Consider the following 26,051-nt stretch of genomic DNA (forward strand, 5'->3'; position numbering starts at 1 on the left):
AATGAAAATGTGCATAAAACAAATGTTGTTTGTTGAAGAAACATTTGTTAGAAGAAAAGAAGTTGCTTAAGAGAGCTAAGTTGTGAATGTTTTTACAAATATAATTTTAAGATTCCTTATCCAATTGGACGCATGTAATTTTGTTGACTTAAGCCTAAATATACACATTAAATGGTGACACATTTCTAAAATTATGGTTCCCTCCTAAATTATAAACCTCTGTATCCATTACCAGATTTTAAGTTCTGTCTTTAAGTTGCGACTGTAATTGTGATTGAGTGTAATTGTGATTGAGTACCTAACCACTGGATCTTTGAAGAAAGTAAATGGTCATTTTAATCTCCCTGTTAATCCCATTCTGTCCTCAGGGAGAATACCAAAAATCCTCTGGAAGTTTTTTGTTTTTATTTTTTTAAAGTGAATCATGCTGTATGGACACAGCAGGGTTTTGTTTGTTTGTTTGTTTGTTTTTAAGAAGATGTTGGGGGTAGGAGTTTATTTATTTATTTATTTTTGCTGTGTTGGGTCTTCGATTCTGTGCGAGGGCTTTCTCTAGTTGTGGCAAATGGGGACCACTCTTCATCACGGTGCGTGGGCCTCTCACCATCGCGGCCTCTCTTGTTGCGGAGCACAGGCTCCAGACGCGCAGGCTCAGTAGTTGTGGCTCATGGACCCAGTTGCTCCGCGGCATGTGGGATCCTCCCAGACCAGGGCTCGAACCCGTGTCCCCTGCATCGGCAGGTGGACTCTCAACCACTGCGCCACCAGGGAAGCCCCTGGAAGTTATCTTTTTGTTGTCTATTTCCACTGAGCTCATTTTTCAAGAATAAATGCAAGGTGCTCTAGTCATTATGTTCCAAAAATTGTTTCAGAAAAAACTAGAAATCAATCACATAAACTTAACTGAATATGATGTTCTTTCTCTTTTTGTGTTTCTTCGTCTCTGACGTACCACCTGCATAGGCAGGAAACCTGCCTAGGCAAGAAAAACAATGTCGTTTAGACAAAGCCCATGGCCCTTTACCTCTTAGTCCATCTGTTTCATCCTCCGCGTGAGGGTGGCAAGGGCTGTCCTGTACCATTAATAAACTGGTTTCCTCTCTTTCCTGTCTTATGAGCTAAAACAAAACTTAAAACATTTTTCCTAAAATGACTTAATACTCCTTTTATTTAGTGAGTCATGTCTTTCTTGATTGTAGCTTCTAATGAAACAAACTGTTTTCAGGATTATTTTGGCAGTGCTTTTGTTGTTTCCCCTTGAGATCCAACTGAAGTAAGATCTAATTAAAATATGTTTTGCATCTAGGAGACTGAGAATTAAAAACAAGTAAACTCTCAGAATGAAAAGTTCTTTGCCTATATTTAATTTAGCTTCGTTTATGCCTTGGGGTATGTGTATGTGTATATCTGATGTCTGATCATTTGCTGTACGGCCAATTAGAAAAAGAAAAGTCCATACCTGGTAATTTAATCAAGAGAATTTAATATAAGAAACCAGTTACAAAGGTGTTGGAAGAGCTGAAAGTCAAGTATTGGAAGAGCCGAAAGCCAAACGGGATGGTATGGCAATGTGGCAACCCAGGGAATAGTACCAGAAAGAAGCTTGTACTACCTTGAGGGCAGGAAAGGCAAAGGGAAAAGCTGATGAAACCCAGAGCTGGCAGCCAGGACTTCCCTGTAGGAGCTGGGACTCTGGAGAGATGCAGCCCCTGCCAGGGGTCCTGTCTGAGGCTAGAACAGGGAAGATGTATTCTGACTTCTCCCGTCCTCCCCCCCTCTGATCTTCTGTCAGTGTTTCCCATTGGCTTATCCTGGTCTGATGCTGGAGCCAGGGAGCCTGGGCAATATACTGATATTTACTAAGAGGTCCTTTCTCTGAGATAGAAGCTCAGGAGAAAGACAGTGTCAGAGTTTGGGTTTCTCAGGAAACTGACTCTGAGATGGAGACTGGCATTCCAGGGGTTTTATCAGGTGTGCCCTTGAGATCAGCTCCTATGGAAGGAAAAGGACTGCGGGGAGGGTGAGGTGAGCTGTGAGGCAGTCTCTCAGTGGAGGCCTCCCCCGACTCCGTGAACTCTTCCTCCTAGCATGACCATTTAGAGCTGTCCAGGAGGGAGCTGGCTTTCCTGGGAAGGGGTGTGGCATTGGGCAGGTGCTCTCTTCAGTTTGAGGCAGGCCCTGCCGGCTGGCACCCCCAGCAGCCAGGGGAGTAATTCCTTCCTTCCCGAAGGCAAATCCAGGCAGCTTATCACAGTCTCCATCACTGACGGCAGCAGATGTGAAAGCAGCGTCTGCACATTGTTTAGTTTTAAAAATCATATAGTACTGAAATATATAAAGCGGAGGTTCAGCTTTTTCACTTAACAATACCATGTATTGTTTAAATGGGTCCATATCCCAACCTATGGCTCTACCTAAATTTAATAATATATATATATTTTAAAGAATTTATTGATAAAATAAGAAATGCTTATGAAATAGTATTACATGCAAAAAAGAAACAAAATTATGTATAGAATAATTTCTTGATTAAAAAAATGTGTATAGAAAAACGTGTACATTTACGTGTGTGTGCATGCATTTTTTTAAAAATTAAAAGTAGCCAACGTTTTTAAACAGTGGAAATTTTGTGGTGGAATAATATGGATTCATGCCTATTTCTTTTTTTCCTTCCCTTTTTAAATAAACTTTTTATTTATAGAATGGTTTTATATTTACTGAAAAGTTGCAAAGCTAGTACAGTGTCGATATACCACACACCCAGTTTCCCTGTCACTAACATCTTATATTAGTATAGTACATTTGTCACAACTAATGAACCAGTGTTGGTACAGCCTTATTAACTAACGTCCAAACTTCATTCATATTTCCTTAACTTTTTCCTGAGGTCCTTTTTGTTTGTTGTTCTGGTATCCAACCCAGGAATACCATGTTACATTTCAATGTCACGTCTCGTTAGGTTCCTCTTGGCTGAGTTTCTCAGACATTCTCAGACTTTCCTTGTTTTTGGTGACCTGGACAGTTTTGAGGAGGCCTGGTCATGCATATTTGTGGAATGTCTGATGTTTTCCTCATGCTGAGACGAGTATCATATGCTTTTGGGAGACGGACTACAGAGGTAAAGTGTCGTTCTCAACATACCATATCAAGAGTCTATGCTATTAATGTGACTTAATCATCGATGATGTTAACTTTAATTACCTGGCTGAGGTAGTGTTTATCAGGATTCTCCACCTCAAAGATATTGTCTTTTGTGCCTTTCCATTCTGTACTCTTTGGCAGGAAGTCACTGTGTTCAGCCCACACTTAAAGAGGAGAGAGTTCTGTTTCACCTCGAGAGTGGGGTATCTACATAGATTGCTTGGAATTCTTCTGTACTGGAGATTTGTCTACTCTTATTAATTTATTCAATCATTTATTTATATCACTATTAACTCATTGATATTTATTTTACACTTTGGATTATAACCTAATAATATGTTGTTCATATTTTTGCTCAAAATTATTCCAGCTTTGGCCATTGGGAGTTGGCTCCTGTGTCCCTTTGACATACCCCCATCATTGTGTATATGTGTTTAGTACTCCCTTACTTTCTGGTGCTAGAAGATGAATCTGAAAGTCTAAAACGTCATCACACATGGTTACAGTTTTTTGTCTTGTGATGAGAAATTTTAAGTTCTACTCTCTTAGCAACTTTCAAATATACACTACAGTATTAGTAATTATAGTCACGATACTGTATATTACACCTCCAGCACTTTATCACTTATTTATTATATAACTGGGAGTTTATACCTTTTGACATACCCCATCATTGTGTGGGCGTGTGTGTGTGTCTGTATGTGAGTGTATGTGTGCCTCCCCTTATTTTCTGGGATAGGATTTTTAGGCTCCTCTTGTCCTATTTTTTTCCCCCTAAATGTTTACTAACATTCTTGCTGCTATAAAACTAGTGAGTGTAACCAAAAGTCCACTTTTCCACCTGAAAATTAGAAGTGGACTTATGTAAACATATATGCCTAAACTCTCTGTGCATTTACCAAAGGGAGAAAAGTACACATCACACCACTCACATCCCTTTATCGCTCTGTGGAATAGTTTCCAGACATTTCCCTTCTCTGTGAAGTGATGAAGAACCAGGTGGTTACCTCTCAATGAAGCTGGCCAGCTGTGCACTTTCAGTAGAATCAGCTATTAGATTCCTTCATTTACCATTTTGCTGTGGAAATGGTTTAGGCATAAAGTCTGGGAGAAAGAAAAGCAAGCATGTTCTCTCATGTGGTCAGGAAGCCATGTTGGTTAGTACTACCAGCTTGATAAATTCATCTCTGTTCAGCATCTGGTCATCAGCTCTGTAGACTCAAAAGCCCCTAGTGGTTTTTGATGGGTCAGGGATTCAGGAAAGGCTTGGCTGGGCAGGTGTGGCTCAGGGTCTGTCATGCAGTTGCAGTCAGATGGTGGCTGGAGTTGCAACAGGGAATGGAGCATCTAGATGCTGGCCAGGCATCTCTCTCCCACTTCATGTAGTTTCAGGACTTCCCCACTGGTCTCTGTGCCTGGGATAGTCTGGGCTTACTCACAACATGATGGCCTCAGAGTAGACTGCCAGCAAGGGGGCTGAAGGCTTTAAGAGTAAGTATTTCAGTGATGGATTTACATAATTTTAAAGTAATTGGATAGTATTTTATATTGTTTGGGTTTACCATAATGCATTATATCAACTCAGTTGTTTATTAACAGAAATTTAGGTTATTTGCATGCCTTTGGTATTACAAATAATGCTGCAATAAATAAATATCTCTGTGCATATCCTCATCTGCTTATGTGAACCTTTCTATCAGGTAAGTTAAGAGATTTGGAATTGCAAGAGTGGAGGATATGTACATTTTGAATTTAGATAGATTCATCTAAATGACCTTTGAGAAAGACACTTATGCTTCTATGAAGACAGTGTGAAAGTGCCTGTCTCTCCTTATATCCTTGCCAGCACTTGTAATTATCAACCTTTTTAACATTTGTCGATTTCATTGGGTAAAAAAAGGGACTCTTTGATTTATACTTCTTTGATTTTTAGTGAAGGCGTATGACATATTTTTATTAGCTGTTTTATTTCCTGAAATATCTGGTTTATTACTTTTGGTATTTTAAAATTGTGAGTTATCTTTTTCTACTTAACTTTTATACACTCATAACCTATCATGGAAATTAACTTTTTGTCGTATGTCGGAAAGTTTTACCTTAGTTTCTCCCACCCTGATTTTTCTTGTGGTAGGGATTCTTTTTTTTTTTTTTTGGAATTTTTACAGAAATTCCTAATTTTTATGAAATCAAATATATCAGCTTTTCCATTATAATTTTTGGATTTTGTGCCATGCTTGTAAAGGTATTTATCACCCTAAAAATATAAAAATATTTGCCTATATTTTCTTCTAGTGATTTCATGTTAAACCTTTAAATATTTATTTCAGATGTTATTTTGTTGTAAGGCAAGAGATAGAAATCCAGTTTACTACATACTTCCCTCAAGATCTCTTTTCTCAATAGATTGCTTTTCTTAAAAAGCTAAGGTAATTCTGAAGATTAAAGAGAGGCCACAAAAATGTATTTTTCAATACTAACAGTCCTGTTGAAGACAGAAGACGGTCAAATAAGCCATCAGACTAAGAACAGTGTTGATATTTAATAATTCTGTGATCCCTTGTGGGCATTACCCATTGGTGGATGTAAATAGAAATTCTAGGGGCAGGAGGCTATATCTCAGGAGTTACCCACCAGCTTTTTAACAGGATCCTGCTTTGTGTTGAGGTGTTTGCTGTTACTGATCTTGTTGATTAGTTGCTTGCATCTCAAGATTCAGTGAGGGTGTGGGAATCATGGAAGGAAGCTCGCCATCAAAGCTGAATCTCTGCTGAGACCATTACGTTAAACTACCAAATGGACTTTTATCCTTTGACCTTTAACTTCAGAGGGAAACAGAGGGAAAAGTCTGTGAAGGAAAGTCTTCAGAGGGAAATGTCTGTGAAAGCAGTCACTGCGATCTGGGAGAAGTGATTTGCTCACTCAAGCAGAAGTTATAAGTACTGGATGTTTTTTCCTTTGAAAATGTTTGGTACTTTTGGAAACAAAAATAAATGATCATGTTTTTCTTTTTATTGTATCTGTATGAGATGATGAATGTTAGCTGAGCCTGTTGTGGTAATCATTTCACTATATATTTAAATCAAACCATCATACTGTGCGCCTGAAACTTATACAGTGATATATGTTAATTATTTCTTAATAAAACTGGGGGGAAAAATGAACACTATAGGAAAGGAGAATTACTGGCCTAGATAAAGCAGTTCTCTGGAGGCCTTGCAGGGTCCCCAGGAAAAATTCTGATACGGAGGATATGGCTCAGGTGAGTTTCTGACCCCCTTTCTGCTTCACCTGGGAAAGTAAGGCTTGCAGGCTAGTGTTTCAGGTACTTCTCATGACAGGCCTAATAGTTTATTCCAATGGCCTGTGTTCAACAAGAAATCTTAATACATGTATATATTTGGGGTAATATTCCTTAAGAGAGGAGGGTACAGGATGTGGGGTTAGGGGTGATCCAAATAAAGGTAAGATCAAATGTCAGGGGGAAGTAGATTCATAGATGTTTTAGATTTATTAGGGAGAAGAGAAAATACCCAGTCCAACCCAATAAAGAGGCCCCAATAAAGGGGCTATAGATAACGTGCTTTTCTCAATATCACAAGGCTCCAGAAGTAACTCACATCTTAATTTGGATATAAAGGCATGAGAGTTATTGGTCTCTTTGAGATTAGGGCTACAATTTTGCCAGACTTATATTTTTAACCAAAAATGGATAGAATTTAAATAATTTCCTTACAGTTTATGGTAAAGTTCTAACATTGTTTCTGTTTTCTTAAGCTAGAGTTCTAATTTGATATTCCATTTTAGCCTGTTCTCCTAAAAAAATATTTTCCAATTATCATTACTAGCTCCCATGGGCCACTAATTTGAGCTTTCTTTGAGACTTTTCTTCAAATGCTTATTTTACCAGGATAATTCATTGAAAATTAGGGAAATGATGAAATGACTATTTGCTTGAATATTAAAAGTGCCAAAACCCTTCTCTGGACTATTAGAGTTTAGACAAGACCCTCATAGTTTTATCTGCCCGGGAGACTGGTTCAACCAAGTGTGTACAGCACTATGCTTATTCAAGATAATTGTTTTGAACTGCGCTTTCTACTATCAGCGACTCCTAACAGATTTATATTTGATTGAGGGCATTATCTTCTCTGTATTTCATGTACGTAGTGTCATATCTGAATGGTAAAAAAATATGTCTGCCATTATCTTTCTTTCTCACTTAGGAAAGGGTTAAAAGCTCAGAGCCACTGAGTGACAGATGGGGGGAGCCTTTAAGAGCCAGTATTAAAAAAATAATAATATAAATATTACATTAAATATTTAAATACTAATTTAATGATATTTTGTACCTCATAAAACTGCTCTACTGCCTTCTAAGTTTATTTCTCCTCTGTTCTTTTTTAAAAGGATATGAGAAAAAAGAATACCAAGGAAGGGTGTGTAGTTTCTCAATGTGAATATATTTCTTTTTACTCATGACTAGAATTCACTTTGGTAAAGTCTATTAAACTCAGCCTGCTACTGATTTCCCCATTCACTAAATATGAGAAGTAGTTTGTATCTTAAGAAATGTGCCAGATTTCATGGCAATATTTCTGACCTAAATTGGAAGAAGTACTGTTGGAAATGATGGTATACATCCAGCAATTCTGTTAATCATTATTTTAAAAAATTGTGTCGATGATGAATTCTTAGAAAGTCAACCAAAATTTCTGTGATACGTCTTTGAAGCTTGTTTTTGTGGACTTCTGTCTTAGCATCTCTCATTTTAAAGGTAATATTTTCCCTTTTATGTTTGTGGAAAATATAGTATCCTCAGAGCAGAGGTTCCTTCTATCCATAGAAGTAAGAGTCTCTCTGAGGGGGAGTGCTATGGCTTGTGATCTTAGCTTGCTTATAACTCATACAGAGGTCCTAGAAGTGCTTTAGCAGCTGGGCTTGCGCAGGTAGTGATACGTTCTACCCCACATGTATGGATCTGTCCAGAGTCAAAGGAACCCACTGTGGTGTTCCTCTCTGTTATGTTGTCATTAGCCTCGTGACTGGTCCTTCTAGTTACTCTTATAAGCAGTGGTTTGATAAATGGCCTTGATCACCAAGACCCTGGATATTTTTGGGGTTTTGTTGTCATTCTTTGTGTGTGTGTGTGTGTGTGTATTATAGTTTAAGAAATTGCTAGTTATTGCTTGAAACTTCATAAAATGACTCCCCCATTACACTTTTATTTTAGCACCTCTTCTTCCCTCTGTCATTGTAATCTTCACTATGCTAGTCATAAGTTGGTATTGTGATAATGATTTCTGTGACTCCTAATTGAGACCTGTCAATAAGAGAATAAATATTATCATTATTTTCTTAATTGCCAATGCTGATGTAATTGTGAGGGTAAAGGACATTCAGCTTAATACAGTTGTCATATGAGATAGTTCCTGGAATAGTACTGGCAGGGACTAATATTTCTTAAATTGAAATTGAAGAGGTTGAGCATGGGCCAGAGAGACAGAGATATAAAAGATATGTTTTTGGAAACTGTCAGAAATCAGAAATTGAGATATGGTTTTGAAGTTATAATTTCATTTTATGAAGAAATTGTGCATGCTTATATACCTTATAAGCTATGTATTATATTATAAGTGAATTATCTTATATATGTAATATGTTGTATGAAGTTGGAACATCCTGTGGAGGACATAGGTATTGTGTAATTTATGGCGTATCCTCCATATATAAAGATATATACAAGCTGATCTCACTTTACCTACCTCAAGTTGTGAAGGTGGTCTCAAACTTGAAATTTCCCCAATGTTTTTGGCAGAAGCAAAACATAAATCCTTTTTGGAGGAAAACGCCATCATCCTCAGCTTCAAAGAATCCTGAAAACTTTTAACATCAATGAACAGAACACAGTTAAATACAACTAAGCACACAAAGGAAAATGGCAACATGAGCAAAAACCAGCAGAAGTATCACACAGCAGAAGCAAACAGTGGCTTCAGATGGTAGCGTTATCAGACACAGATTATAAAATTCTTGTCCTTTTTAAAGAAAATATGGAAGAAATAATAGTGAATTGAATTAGAAGGATAATTTCTTGTGACCTTTCTTTGTGATACATGCTAGATAATGTCTTCCGATCTATTTTTCAGCTCACAAATTCTGTCTTCCACTACATCTCTTCTGATGTGAAGCCTAATCCCTTAATTAATTTTGTTCATTTTATTTTTCATTTTATTTCTAAAAATTTTATTTGGTTCTTTAAAAAACTGTCTAGGTTTCCTGATTACTGATAGTATTATCCCTTTTTCCTTTTATTTTGGACAGTATTTGAAGAGATGACAATTTTCTAGAACTGACGAAAGACATCAGTCCTTAGGTTCAAGTAGCTCATTGAATCGTAAGCAGAATAAATAAAAGAAATATATGTCAAAAAACAACACAATAACATTGCAGAATACAAAGGTAAAAATAAAAATCATTGGAGGTATAGGAGAAAAATGACAAATTTTCTTCAAGTGTGACGGACTGACAGCTGAATTCTCATAGTATAATGAGATCTTCACTGTCCCGAAAGAAAACAATTGTCAGACTGGAATTGTATCCCCTGCAGAAATACCGTTCAAGAACGAGAATAAAATAAAGACATGTATATACTAACAAACACGGACAGAATCTGCTGTGAGGAAAATTTTTAAAGATTTCTTTATGCAGAAGGAAACTGATTCCAGATGTTTCCAGATGAAAAGTGTAAAGGAAAAAATGCGTTAAAATGCATAAACTTGTAAATATTTGGGTAAACCTAAATGTACTTATAAAACAACGTCTTAGGGGTTGAAAAGTTAGAATAAAAGTAATATTAAAAGAGAATAAAGTCTAAAAAAGCTAAAACCTAAGCGTCCATATCAACAACTTAATAAAAGAAAACCCAGAAAATTAGACCTGGGATATGGAAGGAAAGAAAAAAATAAAGATAAGACCAGAAATCAGTAAAATAAAAAAGAGACTGACAAAGTAAAAAGCAGATTCTTTGAAAAGGTATGATCCCCCATGGTGAGCCTGATTACCCCCCAAAAGAGAGAAGGCACAAATTACATCAGGAATGAAAAAAAGGAACACAAATTCAGTGCTACAGACACTGAAGAAATAAGTGATTATTGTAAATCACTTTATACCAATGTAGTTGAAACTGCAGATGAAGTGAAAAATTCCAAGAAAAACTGAGTCAAGAAAAATTAGAGAATCTAAGTAATTCTATAATCAATGAAGAGATTGAACCAGAAGTTAATAAACTTCTTGCGCAGACCTTTCTAGGCCCAGTGAGCTTCCACAGTTAGTTCTATCCTTCAAGGAAAAACTAACTCTGATCTTATACTTCTTTACTGCTTATCGTGAAGTGAAGTTGGCATAGCCTTTCACTTGAAGATCTTTTTGCTGTTAGCGTTCTGGTATTTTACAGTGATGTGGGTATGTATGAGCCTTTGATTTATTATTCTGCTTACTTGATATTAGTAGTATGAGCCTTTTTTTTTTTTTTTTTTTTTTTTTTTTTTTTTTTGTGGTATGCGGGCCTCTCACTGTTGTGGCCTCTCCCGTTGCGGAGCACAGGCTCCGGACGCGCAGGCTCAGCGGCCATGGCTCACGGGCCCAGCCGCTCCGCGGCATGTGGGATCTTCCCGGACCGGGGCACGAACCCGTGTCCCCTGCATCGGCAGGCGGACTCTCAACCACTGCGCCACCAGGGAAGCCCCCAGTATGAGCCTTTTGATTTCAAGATTTGTATGTAACTTCTTGAATCCTATTGAGAATACTATTTAGATGGGTTTGTTTTAAATGTTTTTCTCTCTTCTCCTTCCTGTTTTTCCTTTGTGTTGATCTTAGACCTTTTCTTTTTGTTGATCTCATATTGTAGGCTTACCTCAAATGACTGGTGAATCATGGTGATTCATTGATATTTAAGAATGAGGGATTAGGTAGGTTAAATGGAGGCAGAATTTGTTGATTAGAGTTTGCTTAGAGTAAGTGGGCAGGGAGGACTTCCTGTTATGCTGAAGATCACTAAAATGCCAGAATGAGGTAAACTTTACTCTGGGTCACTAGTATCCATGCTAGCCCCCTGGGTTCTCCAGCATACTGATTCTAAAAGTATATGGGTTCATTGTGGAAACTGGAAAATAAAGGTAAGTACCAAGAATCACTGTGAGCCCATCAGCCAGAGATAAGACTATTTGTAAACTATGTATTATGTATAACATAAAATTAGCACTCTGTTCTATAGTTTGCAGTTCATACTCAATGGTGTCTTTCCCCAGGTCATTAAATATTCTTCTAAATCATAACTGTTAATGGCTGTATAATACTCATATACACAGTCCATATTTTCCTTAGCCATTTTCCTATTATTAGACATTGTACATATGTCTATTTTTTGTTATAAATAGTACTGCATGTATATATTTGTATCTAAATATTTGTACATAATTTTTTTGCCTTAGGATGAAGTGTAGGAAGTGTAGTTTTTGAGAAGTATATATATACAAACACTAAGGTGTTTGTTTCAGACTTTTTCTAGAGATTTTTATATGCACGGTGCTTGGATCAGTCCACAACTAATCTTTGTTAAGTGTGCAGATATGAATCTGGAGTAATCTCTAATACACAAATAGGTGTTTACATGGATCCCTTTTTCAGTGGCATGGGTTGGAGAGCTGCTGTATAGGTACAACTAAAGTTACCAGTACAGCCATTCCCTGCAAAATAATAATTTGCTTTTCTTCTCTATTACACCTTTTTGACATATTTTCTTTACCAGTGGATGGTCTTCAACCACTGTTAAACAGATTACTGCAGAATTAACCACCCCCCCCCAAGAAAAAGGGAAATATTAGTATACTAGTTTATGGCATTTCTTTTAACAGCAAATAAGAAAGAATGCCCTGAAGTTTGATTAAACATTGATAAGGTTATATTGTTCCTGTGGAAGAATCTGTAATGTCTCAGTGCTCTAAGTGAGTTGGATATTCCTAGTAGGAACTGTCATTTATGGAGTACCTCAGTGCCCCAGTCACCAATCTGGGTACTTTCTGTAAATTATGTCCAAGGCTTGTGCCAATTTTTTGAGGTGTGTATTATCACCACTTCATAGATAAAAAATAATGTTTAGCAAGGATATGAAACATTTCTAAGTCACATAGTTGGTGGTTGTCTATAAGTCACAAGAAGGTAAGCTCCATGAAAGCACTGAAATGTTTCCATTTCCTGGTGTATACCCAGCACGAGACTCTTCTTTTTTTTTTTTGCGGTACGTGGGCCTCTCACTGCTGTGGCCTCTCCCGTCGCGGAGCACAGGCTCCAGATGCGCAGGCCCAGCGGCCATGGCTCACGGGCCCAGCCGCTCCGCGGCATGTGGGATCTTCCCGGACCGGGGCACGAACCCGCGTCCCCTGCATCGGCAGGCAGACTCCCAACCACTGCGCCACCAGGGAAGCCCACGAGACTCTTCTTAACACGTGGTAGCCTCTCAGGAAATATTTGTTGAATGCTGAAAAAAAGGAATGAACAGAGGTGGGATTTGAACCCTCGCCATTTTGAAACAGAACCCCTTTCTGCCAGGTAGATGTCAACTTCTTCAGCGTGTTCAGGTTTCACTGAGAGGTTGAGTGTGAGGTTTGCCTCTAAGTGATGTGCTTGTCCAGGGCGTAGTATCTCCTTCCCCCTTTTCATTTGACCAGTTATATAAATTGCTTCACATAAAATTTCACTGCCATTTGGGAGAATCTTCAGTTAAGTCAAATGTAACTAAAACGATACTGAGTATATAAGAGGCCAAGCAAAAGTTAGAACCTTGTCTTTAAAAAACTTCTCAATACACTCAAGCAGTTGTTCTAACTTCTACACTGAACTTTGTAACACTTCAAAGTTCTTCAAAAACAAGACATTATCTTTGAGCGTGACATCCCTCTGAGCCGCCGGTGGGAGTTTCTTGGCACTGGGCTCGTTGCATTAGGATCTAATCCTTATCCTCTAGGAAAGGAAATCCCCCGAAGACTCCAGCAACGCATAGGTCCGAGTTCCCACAGAGTCGTTTCCAGAAAGCATGCTGCTTGAGTAAAAGGTCAGAGGACTGACTGATAGGCAATGTGGTCAGCTGATTCATCTTCAAATTGGAGAGGCATCTGTCACATTTGAATACCAAATCCAGCAGTTGTCCATTTCCTAAAAAAATGCTTTTCCCCTATATTTATTATAGGCACCCTTTATATAAAGGCACTTAACAAACTGATTGACTTTGTCAACTCAGATGAAGAAAAGGGGGAGATTTATAGTTTTCCCCCAAATTGTTTAATTAAATCAGTTTACTGATTTTTCAGGCCAACAGTTATTTTGAATGTCTATGCGCTAGGCACTCTGCTAGACCTAGAAAATACAGAGATGAGTCAATAAATCCACGCCTCCCTGGAGCTCACAGTCCAGTCAAAGACAGACAGATAAACAAATCTCCCAGAGCATGGTCAGGGCTGCAGTAATTGGAAAGACCCAGAGGAGGACAGAGCATCTCCTGAGAGAAGACAGGCAGGTGAGTGGCTTATGGCACAGCCTTTCACAGTGTCACCAAAGGATCTTTCTAGAATTTATAAATCCAGTCATGTCACTTTCATGTTTAAATCTGCAGCAGCTCCACACTGACTGCCCCGAAGGCCACAGCCACCTTTCAGCCACTCCCGTGTCCCCACCTCCTGCCCCACTCCCTTTACAATCTGACTGCTTAAGTCCTAATCTTGCCCATGTCACTTATCAACTCTGTGATCCTTGGCAAGTTGCTAACCTCTCTGCGGCTAAGTTTCCTTAAACTGGGTAAATACAATAATCTGTGTCACAGTGTTATTGTGAGGATTAAATGGTTTGATAGAAAACTCTTAGAAAAGTGCCTAGCACATAGCAAGTACTACAGAAGGGATAGTTGCTATTGTTCTGTAGAAGTGATGGCTACTACTGTAATCACCGTTATTCTCTCTTTCCCAGACTGGTGTTATTTTCTATACTTCCCTGGCTTTGCACAAAGCACCATTGCATAGATTTGTTACTGAATTAGACACCAGGCCCCTCTCTTGGGGCGCTAGCTGAACTGAGGCCCCCTGGCTGGATCAGGGAGTTCTTTCCCGCGCTCAGGTTCACGCTGCCGATAACGAAACTGAGTTTGGTGCAAGCAAGACAGGCTTTTATTCAATGGCCAGAGAATGGAGAAGGGGAGCTCATGCTCTAAAGGTACCATCTCCTCTAAGGGAGGGAAGTGAGGGAATCTTAAGGGTCAGGAGGCAGACAGGTCATCAGGACACTAGGAAAGGGGTGGAGATTTCCAGGGGCAGCCCGGGCATGCGCAGTCTTCCACACTCCTTTGCACACGGCACCAGTTGTGCAAGCAGAGTACAAATCCCCCCACTGGGCAAAGAGCATAGGGATGAAGCAAAGGTAACTCTTCTCTTGGACTCCTCCAGGTTTCATCTGCACAGGTGTGGTCCTGTGGTCAAGTCAGGGCCAGGTTCTGAGCGGTTGACCACTGTGTATCACTCAAAGCATGTATCTCTCCCAGTAGAGCTGAAAACACCAACACCAGGTACTTTTGAAACAAACACAGAGATAAATCAGGGCAAGTGTCCTTCAGCTCTCAGGGGTTGATATGGAAACACAGAGATAAATCAAGTCAAGGAAAATAGTGACCATTAGCCTGCTTTGTCTACCATCTTGGATCTAGCTGGTTCAGTCTGGTTTTGCCGCGGGCCTTTGTGGCATCTTGTTGATAAAACACAGCTAGCCTGTACAGTTAAAAAATAGTTTCTGTACCTATGCATGGGTGCATGGGTGACACATTGTCACTATGTAGTTTAATTCTTAGGTTACTTCTCACTGTCTCATGTCTTTATCATCAACAAATTCTAGAGTTGTTGCCCTGAGTAGATTATCAACTCAGATTAGGGATTTCACCACAAATTCTTTTTGTTTTAATTTTGTGCTTCTCCACAGAATGGAAGTCCAGTGCATATTGCAGGCACTCAAACATTTGTTTATTGATTGAAGGGGAAACTCCTTTTTCCCCCCCTTTCTCTTTGTGAAGGCTTTTGTAACCATTCTCTCCTTTTCTTCTCTCCACTATGCTGGTAGCATGTTAACATTTTTTACATATTTCAACTGTAGCTCCTTTCCAGTTCCATTGTAATCATTCATTTTAATGTCCACATGCTTTCTCTGTCAGGGGAGGAATTGCTTTCATTTGCATCTCTGGCCTTTAGCAAAGGCCAGTAGACACATTTGTCTGAATACTTGATAAAGAAAGAATAATACTCATTATGTTGATGCCACTGTGTTTGAGGGAATTTGTGAGAAAAAAAATTGAGTGATTTCTTTATATCTGTTTTGGTTCACTAAATGTCCAAGAAATGATTCAGGGACTCTAACTAAACAAGCAGGATACTCCAAATAAATATTGTTCTAACATAGAGGCAAAACATTCCAACAACTTTACTTTTGCTTGTATGTCTCCAAGCTTCATGTTTTCTAAGATAAAATATTTTGTCTATAGCTTCTAAGAAAATATCAAAACTTGAAAACTACCTAAATTGTTATAGAGGTATGAAAGGATGGTGGATTTTGACATAGTTGGATTAAACTACTTTGAGAAGAAAATTCAAATTGAATTAGATTTCACAGCTCTGATAATCGTTGGAGAGAAATTTCCTACTAAAAACTATTCTGATTGGGTGTTGTGTAACAAAGTAGTAGGTAGTTTAAATTTCATCTTTTACAGAGGTGAAATGATTGTTTCTATGGTCATACTTTAGTTTCAGTTTCATGCTATGCATTATCTAAAAGGTAAATCTAAATAATATCTTTTAGTAACAAAGAGGTGATTAAAAAAATCAGCATGCCTCTTCTGTAGCTTAACAAGAGGGCAAAGATTTTCATATATCATGTATGCTTTAAACTCATGGTTGCAATTTAAATGCTTGCTTACCACTAAATCTTTTCATAGTTTTTTCAAGATGAGACTTATTTGTAGCAGAACTGTTCACAAGTTTTGTTTTATATTTAGTTAGAACAGTAAGGTTATTGGTAATACATCTTCACGACTGAATTTCTTCAGCAGTGAGGGAATATGTATTGTAAGTCAATAAATTTGAGAATATAAATAGCTTCTCTTATCATGATTTTCATTCATTGTCAAAAGGTTAACTCCGATGACTAGTAAAAGTAGTAGAACTTTTTCGTCTTCTTACTTCCAGCAAGTACCTTATGCCAATTTCAGGTTTCTACTTTTGGGTTCACCTCCACTCCAAACCGTCCCACTTCTGAGAACTCAGACTCTGAAATTCTCTTCAGAGTCCATAACTTCTGTTCTTCTTCCTTCCTCACTCCCTCCCTCATTCCCACTCCTTCATTCACTCGATCCTTCACTTCTCACGGTTCTGCATCCAAATACCCATGTTCACATGGTCCTAACCCTCCCTGTTCAGCTGTTGCAGTCACACCTTGACTCTCTCGTTCCCTTTTCTGTTTCCCCTCCCTTCCTATCTCCCCATGCCATGTTATCTTTTTACCCCACTCCCCCACTCCCACTCCTGGAATTCCAGGCCTCTGGGTCTTATTACAAACAATTCATGATCTCAGTTAAGCTGGGCCCCCAGAGTTGGAGGGTCTGTTCACGCTTCCATTATTGACTCCATCTCTGTTGTCCCTACTGATTTGCTGCCATCCTTCACGTGGGGTCTCCTAAGCCCCCTTCATCACTTCAGAGCCCCACCTTGGCTTCTTCACTCCCCATAGATGCTTCTTACTTACAGAGAAGGATTGAAGGGCTGCTTCCAACTTCCTATGGCTACCCCTCAGCTTTTTTTTGGTTTTTGTATCTTTAAGCCTTCTTCTCACCCACCTATCTCTGAGGCTAATCCCCTGAGAGTATTTTATTGTATGATTAACCTGACTGTTTAAAGCAGTTTCTTATAATGAGCTTAGGTTGTTTCTGTTTTGTTTTATTTTTTTTCAAATACAAACAGTTCTGAATTAAACATCCTTGGATATATATATTATTATGTTATATACTATATTACTGCCCACTTGTGAGAGTACAGGCAGTGCTAGCTTTGCATGGTTCTCTGACATGTACAATTTCAGTTCCCACGGTTTAATTAAATGACACCAGCCTCCCAACAACATGGTTCAAATTTCAGTAACTAAGATTTATTGACCATGAGTAATTGCAAAGTACAATCTTTGCTACTAGCTTTTTCAGTCCACAAAACACTATGCAAATAGCAGATGCATATCATGGTCAGTGACCAGTGTCACTTCTTTTAAAGTGTGTCAGTGATTGGTTACTATGCATCTGTTGGTCAGTTCAGCACAGACAGAAAAACAAGTACTTGTGTTGCTTTTTTATCTGCCAGTGGTAGACCTACATCACATTTTATAGAAATGAATAATTGAGGGAGGGAATTGGCCGATAAAGTGCAGTTAAAAAAAGAAAAGTGATGGGCTTCCCTGGTGGCGCAGTGGTTGAGAGTCTGCCTGTCGATGCAGGGGACACGGGTTTGTGCCCCGGTCCGGGAAGATCCCACATGCCGCGGAGTGGCTGGGCCCGTGAGCCATCGCGGAGCCTGTGCTCCGCAACGGGAGAGGCCACAACAGAGAGGCCCACACACCGCAAAAAAAAAAAAAAAAAGTGATAATGCTGGAAATGAAATTCAGATCAAATGTAGATGGGGTTACGGAAGAGATAGCTGACTGTGGGTAGGCTAACACTGCCGCTGTTCAACAGACTCTACATATGCAGCCAAAGGAAATTAGTGACAGCGAATTTATTGACATGAGAAGCATGGTTGTGATGGAAAGGATGAAGATGTCCCAGAGGAAGTGACAGTGATACAAAGATTCATATTAATGGAATTTTTGGAGATATTTCATGATATTAAAAGTACAAAGGTTAAAACGTTGGAAACTTATCTAAACTTAGAAAGGAATGTGACAATTTGCCAAGGCATATAAAAGATTCTCACTGTGTCTTGTGAGAAGTGGATAAAGCACTGTTCAAACTATTCTTGATAGGTTTATTACAAAGAAATAAAACCTTAATTTTGCATGGTTTAAATTACAGGATACTAAATACAGATTAGTTTTACTATTTTTTCATTTCCCTATATATTTATAATTGACAGTAAGAGAGTTTTTATTGATTTTGATAGATCCTTCAGAATTACTCTTCCATAAGTTTGTGTTAGTTTACACCACCATTAAAGGCTTAGGAGAATCCATTAGTACTCTTACGACATTGTTCTATTTGCCATTCTTTACTTATTTGTTCAAGCTCTTCTTCTGATGGCTCTTTATTTTAATGGAAATATATACATTTAGGTTTTTGATTTCCTAAAAAAAGAACCTGACCTAGACCCTGTTGTATTTTAGACCCACTGTACTTTCACTCTTTTTTCCTTTGCCTTCGTTTTCTTTTGAAATGAGTTAGACCTGCTTCCTCAGTTTATTTGCCATTCACTTCCTCTTTAGTTCTGCAGTCCCTTGACAGTAGGCATGCTGAGGACAGAGGTCATGTCTCTTTTATTACTGAGTACCCAGTACCTAAACTGCAGATCAGCATACAGTCAATACTCAGTATGTTTTATTGGAGGGAATGAGTTCAGAAAACATAAAAAAGCCTCTACCCACCACCCACCCTGTGCCATTCACCCATCCCTCCTGTCTTTAGTATCTCTTCATGGCTTTGGGGAAATGCCACGCCACCCTTCCATACTGTGTCCATTCCCCTTTTTCATATTCTGGGTTCCAGCCAAAGTAGGCTGCTCATCATTCATCTGCCACCTCCCATATGCCTTCCTTCCTGCAAGCCTTTCCTTATACTGGCTTTTCTCTGCTCTGCCCTCTCTTCCCTTCCATCAGCTCTGCCTGGCAATATCATGCCATCATTTCCCCTCTTCAGAGTCCAGCCCAGAGGCTTCCTCTATGAAGTCTTTTCTGATTTCTTTCTCACCGGCCACCCCAGCCTTTCTTCTTTAAACAGCTATAGTACTCTGCAACTAGAGTCTACCAAATATGAACCATTTGTGCTGTTGCTTTTGCCTTTTCCCAAAGAGTAGAAGCTCCCTGGGGGGTCTCTTATTCTTTCCTTCAATGCATAATATAGTCTTTACACATAGTTGGTGCTCAATGAATATTTTATTGAATTGTCCTGAAATGTGACATTCCAGAGAGCTGCCAAGGGAACTCCATTCCACTGAAAAATATTGAGGACTATTTTGTAGATTATTCTGCTTTTTTTTTTTTCTAACTCACAAATAAACTTCTGTCATTGTTCTTGGGAGTTATATGGTGTAATCGCTTACACCATATTCACCAAATGATCTAGTTAAAGTCAAATGTCAAAGTCCAGAATAGTGGAGAATGAGAAAGTTGCAAAATGTTAGAGCTGGAAAGATTTTTAGGGATCCAAGGAGTCCAGCCCTTTAATTTTATAAGCGAGTAAATTGATGTGTGGAATGTTAAAGTGACCTGCTCCAAATCTCTACACAACCAGTTTGTGGTAACATTTGGGTCCGGGATGTCGTCGTCCAACCCTGTCTGTTGCTCATTCCCACAAGCTGTCACAGTGAATATGAGAATAGTGTTTAGGTTTGTGTAATTAAACTGTTAAAAGGGGCATCTGATATTCTCATATTGCCTTTTATGGATTAACAAGTAGAAAATTGTTAGGTTTCTTTTCTCCCTCCCTTAATTATTATAAGTTTTTGGACTGGATTCATTTACATCCACTGGGAAATTTCTGGCAGCATTAACCTAGGAAGGCATAGATTTGTTTGCTAATATTTAAGTAAACTTGTTGTTGAAGTATGACGTACATACAGAAAAGTACCTGAAGCAAAAATGTGCAGTTTGAATTTTTCCAAGGTGCACACATCACGTGACCAGCACCAGATCAGGAAACAGAGCAGCACCAACAAGTTTAGAAGTATTTAAAGAAATAAAACATTTGAAGAAATAAAAGGGCTTGGAAACTACATCTTTTTTTTTTTTCTCTCCACAGGTATTGTCAGTCTGTGTGTTAACGACAATCCTTGGTTGTATATTTGGGTTGAAACCAAGCTGTGCCAAAGAAGGTAATTAGTACAGTAATTAGTGTGTGTGTGTGTGTGTGTGTGTGTGTGTGTGTGTGTGTGTGTAGGGGTACTAGTCAGCCTTTTTCAGAATGTGATTGAGATAAGCATTATGTCCTAATCCCTTGAGTACTCCATAGATAGTGCAAATTTGATGCTGGTTTGAGCCTTTTTCTTGAAGCTCTTTTATTATTTTAGCCATATACTATTTTATTTACTTGCAGAACTTCATCCCATAATGATGAAGAGGGGCTATGACCAAAAAACCAACCCACCAATCAAACAAACAGAAAAACCTCAAAACAGCAAAAAATAAAGAACAAAGACACAAACAAGCAGCTGGCTGACAGGTTCTGGTGCTGTGCTCCTGGAGCCTGTCTCCCTGACTTCCTCCAGTGACTCCCAAACACTTTTTCTCCCTAAGGAGTTAGCCCTGGAGGTTACTAGGTAACCAATTAGCATCCCTGGGCAACCAGAAACTTATCCTTGCATGCTTTTAAGTCTTTTAAAATTGCAGACGTTTCAAAGCAACAGTGATAGTCTTAAGCTAATATATACATATATAGCTGAGTGCAGAAATCTAGCCGACACTGACAAGATTACCGTGAATAATAAAACTATGACTCACAGTACACTGTAGCAGTCATTATTTTGGCTCTGAGGTAGTTTTCATTTTTTCCCCGTTAAAAATCACTGATGGTCTTCCTAGGGAATTTGGTTTTGAAAATTGAACAAATCCTTCTGTTCCACTCTTCTGTAATTGTGATATTAGTCATTTAAAAATTTTTAGTGATTGTTAAGCTGTCATTTATTGTTGAAATGAATGAAATGTAATTTTATATATTTAGTCAGCAACTATTCAGAGCAAACTGTCAATGTTTAATACAATTAAAAAGCTGTAGACTTTAGTGTTCACCCGTGTAGCCTTTAGACCCAAAGTAATTCCCCTTGAGTTCAGTTTGGCATGTAAAAATAAAACCGAATGGTTGACAACAGTCATTTTAATCTGAACTCAACATGGAATGCATATTATTTTTTAAATGACTAGGAACGTATTAGTGAGCTCCAAGTAATAGCTATTATTATAATAGCTTTTCCCCCTTGGGTCAGGGAAGTTAATATTTTTGACCCTAGAAATTATTATTGTCGTTTTATGTCCTTGAAATTGCCTAGTTTCCCGGTGTTAAATGAGAGTTAAACTCTGTGGCAGTGCCTTCTTGGGTCAGGAGACCATTGCAGTCAAGAGCTAGGATTATTCATTTTTTTCTTTTGGACTTCCATTATTTTATAAGTGGATTTTTTTTCTTACCACCCTGATTTTTTAGTAATCCAATAAAAACCTAGCTTATTCTAGGTAACTAGTAAAGAGTTACAATGTAAAATTGTTTTTAATGAAAAGTATTTTCCTTCCATATCTGCCATTTATCCATTTAACAAAAACTTATTAGTACCAGCTATAGTCAAGGCTCTTGCTAGGCACCAGGGATACAGTGTACTGGGTAACTTCCAGATGTGGTCTTTGTTCTTAAGTAGTTTGTGCTCTAGGGTGAGACTGGGATATTAACCAAATGATCTAGTTACAAATGGAAGTGAGTGACTGAGATGAAGGGTAAGGTTTTATACAAACTTAAGAAAAGGAAAAAGGACCTCGACTGGGAGTTTGGGAAAGTTTCTCAAAGGGAGCAGGCTGGATCTGAAGGTGCAATGGATGTTCTAGGTGATGGTGGGAGATGGGTCCCGCAGAACATGTTCTGTACAAACACATTACTTCTCCTTTACACCAGACTGAGAATGATGTAAGTCAGGTATTCTCTGTCTTTCTGAAATATTCATAGATTATCACTTTTTAGAGAACTCTGCATAAAATCTTCAGAACAAGCTCTTCTTATTTTTCTTTTCTTTATTATTCAAAAGTATTTAAGTTTTATTACCCCCAGTAGGGTTTATAACATATAAAAGAAAAAGTCATCTTTTTTTCCTATGGCAAGAGATAAAATTGCAAACTCTACAAGGTTACTGCCTTATATACTGCCTTACTGTGTCACTTTCTACATGTATTTGTGAAAAGATTCTTGGTTAACTTTATTGCCCACCCCATCTGTGTTTTCTAAAACAATATTTGAACCTAACTATAACTAACTTAGGTGTATTAATTGATGTTTGCTTTGTAATTATATAATGATTAGAAACATCTAACTCCTTCAATATTTTCAGTTAAAAGTTGCAAAGGTCGCTGTTTTGAGAGAACATTTGGGAACTGTCGCTGTGATGTTGCCTGCGTTGACCTTGGAAACTGCTGTCTAGATTACCAGGAGACGTGTATAGAACCAGGTAAAAATATGCAGGGGAAAAGATGGAGTCATGGGCCTTGGTAAAAGAGCAAAGAAAAGTTCTGCATCTTTTAGGTATGTGATTTACCTAACCCATTTGAGATTTTTAAAAATTTGGCCTTTATATTTTCTGAGAGAAAAAATTTACATGTTTTGCCTTGTTAAAAGTTTTATGGATAGCAAAACTGCCTGTTTTTAATGTATGCTGACAGCCTATGTAGTCTAATTTGCATTTCACCTAAGTTCAAAAAGGCTGCTTAAAATGTATGAATATTTCTATGGGCTTATTAAAGCAAGAGTTCTTAAGATGTCCACTTAAACTTCAAAGTAAAACCATCAGACTATGGAAATTTTCTGTTTGATTTGGTCTTCTCTACGTATGACATGGAATAACATTTAAATGGGAGCGAGCCAGGTTTAGATTAAATTTTGAGAACTCTGACAATGACTGGTGGAAGAAGCCAAGATGGACATGGGAGTTGTATAATAAGAATTATGTTTGTTTACATTTTAAAATGATGAGATTCTGGCTTTTTAGTGAATAATAATTACTGCCTGAATATTTTCTCTCAGTTCAGATTGACCACTGTGGTGGCAGGTTCTGTGACTGACTAAGGGTTAGAAAATGGTCCATTGTCTCTTCATGGATCATGTTCCAGAGACATTTCTATATTCACTTTGGACATGTTGAATTTGGACCATGAAATGTATTATGTTGATATTTGTTTCTAGAACGGATATGGACTTGCAGCAAATTCAGGTGTGGTGAGAAAAGGTTGTCCCGAAGCCTCTGCTCCTGTTCGGATGACTGCAAGGACAAGGGCGACTGCTGCATCAACCATGGCTCCGTGTGCCGAGGTCAGGAGGTCATGCCCTCGCCGGGTTCAGAGGCAGGCTTACATCTTCCTAGGTCCTAGCGGGGTTTAGCACAGATGTATTTTTTACATTAGAAGTCATAGTTATTGACCCACCATATTAGCTGAAAAAATATTTAAAAAACATTGTATTAAGGAAAATTTCAAACATATATACCTGAATAGAGAGAATATGTGATGAAGCTTGCATCACCCAGCTTAATAATTACCATTATCTAACATGGCCAATGTTGTTTTATCTGTAGTCACTCACTCTTCTGCTACAACCCCCTCATATTATTTTGATATTAGCTGCATATTTAACGCTGTACTTGTGGAAAGATCACTTTTGCGGTCCTGGCTGACTATATAACAGGTTCCTTTATAGTAAGTGAGGACAATGTCTACTGTGCATTGAGAGAGTGGATGTGAAGTTAGGGCATGAGATTCTGTGTAAACTGATGTTATGATGATGTCTCATCTAGGTGTTACAGGGTTCCTTGAAATTCTTTGACAGAACCTGGCTCTGTATGAGAGGAACTAAGACATCAAGGATTTAATACCAGAAGATTTTGTTGGGTGGATAGAAGGAGGGTTGTAAATTTTGGCTGAAAATATTAACAATTTGAAAATGGAAAAGGTGGCTTCAAGTTCTCCCAAATACAGTAGTATGTTTTAGTCTTGCAATTATACATTCATTTTTTAATTCCTGATATCAGCTAACTTTTATTTTGAAACAGAATAACTCCCTTTATTTGTTTTGTTTCCCTAGAATCACGTCCCATATTATCTATGTATCTGTTTAACATATTTTGTTTTTGGAATCTGTCCTAATGTGTCTCACAGGCATCACAATCATTGTTTCTATTGAGTGTGTTTAACTCATTGTACTTCTTGAAAATGTTTTAGGTGAGAAAAGTTGGGCAGAAGAAACATGTGAGAGCATTAATGATCCACAGTGTCCAGCAGGGTAAGATTATATTCTGAGATACTAATTTTTTTTAGGCGTACCATTTTTTTCTCTTTCCAAATAAAAATAATAATTATTCATTGGTTCAGTAAATATTATTTTTAGTTAAGCCTTCTTTTGGCACTGGTGGTATAGAGATGATTATGGCGTGACTCCCCACTCTGGAAGCTAGTGGAAAAAAGAGAGGTCATAAATATTTAGTATTCATGAGTGTTGGGTGAAAGTATTTGTGTTTTCCTTCTTAGGAAGGAAGGATGTTTACATTCATTTGAAGTTTTTCAAGTTGAACTTATAGCAAATTACAGCTTCTTTTTATTTTTTTTGTGTGTTTTGGTTCATTTATATATTTTGGGGATAACATGTCTGTGAGAAGATGTTACATAATTTTTATAATTTATACTTGTTATTTTTGTATTTAGAGTATTTTTACAATACCTTATGTTTACAAGGTCATCAAAAAAAATTTGTGTGGAATTCAGAAGGTGGAAATTTGGTGACAGTATTAAACATAATCATCTTTGCTCCACTTGAACAAAGATATATGAATTCAAATTCATATAATTTGAATTATTAATCTTCAGAAATATATTTTTATGTCTTTAAAATAATGATTTTTCCAGACTGTTAAACATTTTAAAGCTGTATTTTAGCTTACTTATGTATATAATTTATTTTTGTTTTTTAAATATGTATTTTTGTTTTCTGTCGGATGGAAGAGTTCTTTTCTGTTTAAAACAACAGTAATAGCAGCAAAAACTAAACCCAAAAAATTCCAACAGAAGAGACTTTTTGCAAAGAGGACTTCTCATATATCCTAAGATGTCTGTTAAGTCCAAGATATATTGGAAATTTTACACTTAATGAATTTTGAATCTTCCTTTTCCTTCTAAACATTGACTGTTATTTTCCAATTGTAATGTTGACTCTGTTAGTGGAAAATATAAGTCCTTCTTTCTTTACAAGAAGACCGTAATTTAGGACACATTTTATTATACGGGAAATTATTATACCCGTATATTTACCTGGAGGCCCAGCAAACAGTTTTTATGTTTTCTGTTGATTGAACAGAAATAATTTTATACAGACATGGACCATTGAGACTATTTGCAGCTGATTCTGCAGAGTCTCCCAGCAGAACTCTGGTACAAATACTCGTTAGTGGAAATTATACACAAATTTCCTCCTTTTTCCATTTGTGTTTGGGTATGAGAGTAAGCTGGGGAGGCAGTAGAGTTGGAAAAGGTAAGGTAAGGTAAATCTTTGTGCTCAGATTTTTAAATTACTGAGTAAACTTTCAGTGGAAAGTTTTTTCATGGTTATCCAATGATATACGACTTTCCTACTGTCTATCAGATGTCATTAGAAGCTGCAAAATTTCTGAACCATGCCTGTTTTGGTGTAGCCATGGAATGGTTGTCCATAGTTATTCTCTTTTGTTGGGAATATCATTATACATTTTTTTTTTGCTTCCCTCTTTGGATTTCCATACCACACATGTAAATCTGTGTGTGTGTGTGTGTGTGTGTGTGTGTGTGTGTGTGTATGTGTACCTTCATTGTTTGTTCATTTCTAGCTTTGGATCATTTCTTTGTTGTTTATATATTGAAAT

General features: G+C 37.8%; 1 protein-coding gene across 1 annotated transcript in view; it reads left to right on the forward strand.

Annotated features, from left to right (window-relative positions):
- ENPP1 (ectonucleotide pyrophosphatase/phosphodiesterase 1) overlaps nt 1–26,051 on the forward strand; it is a 68,250-nt gene that overhangs the window by 12,984 nt on the left and 29,215 nt on the right. Inside the window, exons 2-5 of the mRNA XM_022556715.2 lie at nt 20,219–20,291; nt 22,503–22,619; nt 23,351–23,476; nt 24,382–24,442. Coding sequence (XP_022412423.2) covers nt 20,219–20,291; nt 22,503–22,619; nt 23,351–23,476; nt 24,382–24,442 — 377 coding nt within the window. The remainder of the gene's footprint in view (nt 1–20,218; nt 20,292–22,502; nt 22,620–23,350; nt 23,477–24,381; nt 24,443–26,051) is intronic.

The sequence above is a fragment of the Delphinapterus leucas genome, chromosome 12 (genome assembly GCF_059928025.1).
Source record: "Delphinapterus leucas isolate spDelLeu-1000000601 "Yukka" chromosome 12, BTC_Dleu_Yukka2, whole genome shotgun sequence".
Lineage (NCBI taxonomy): Eukaryota > Metazoa > Chordata > Mammalia > Artiodactyla > Monodontidae > Delphinapterus > Delphinapterus leucas.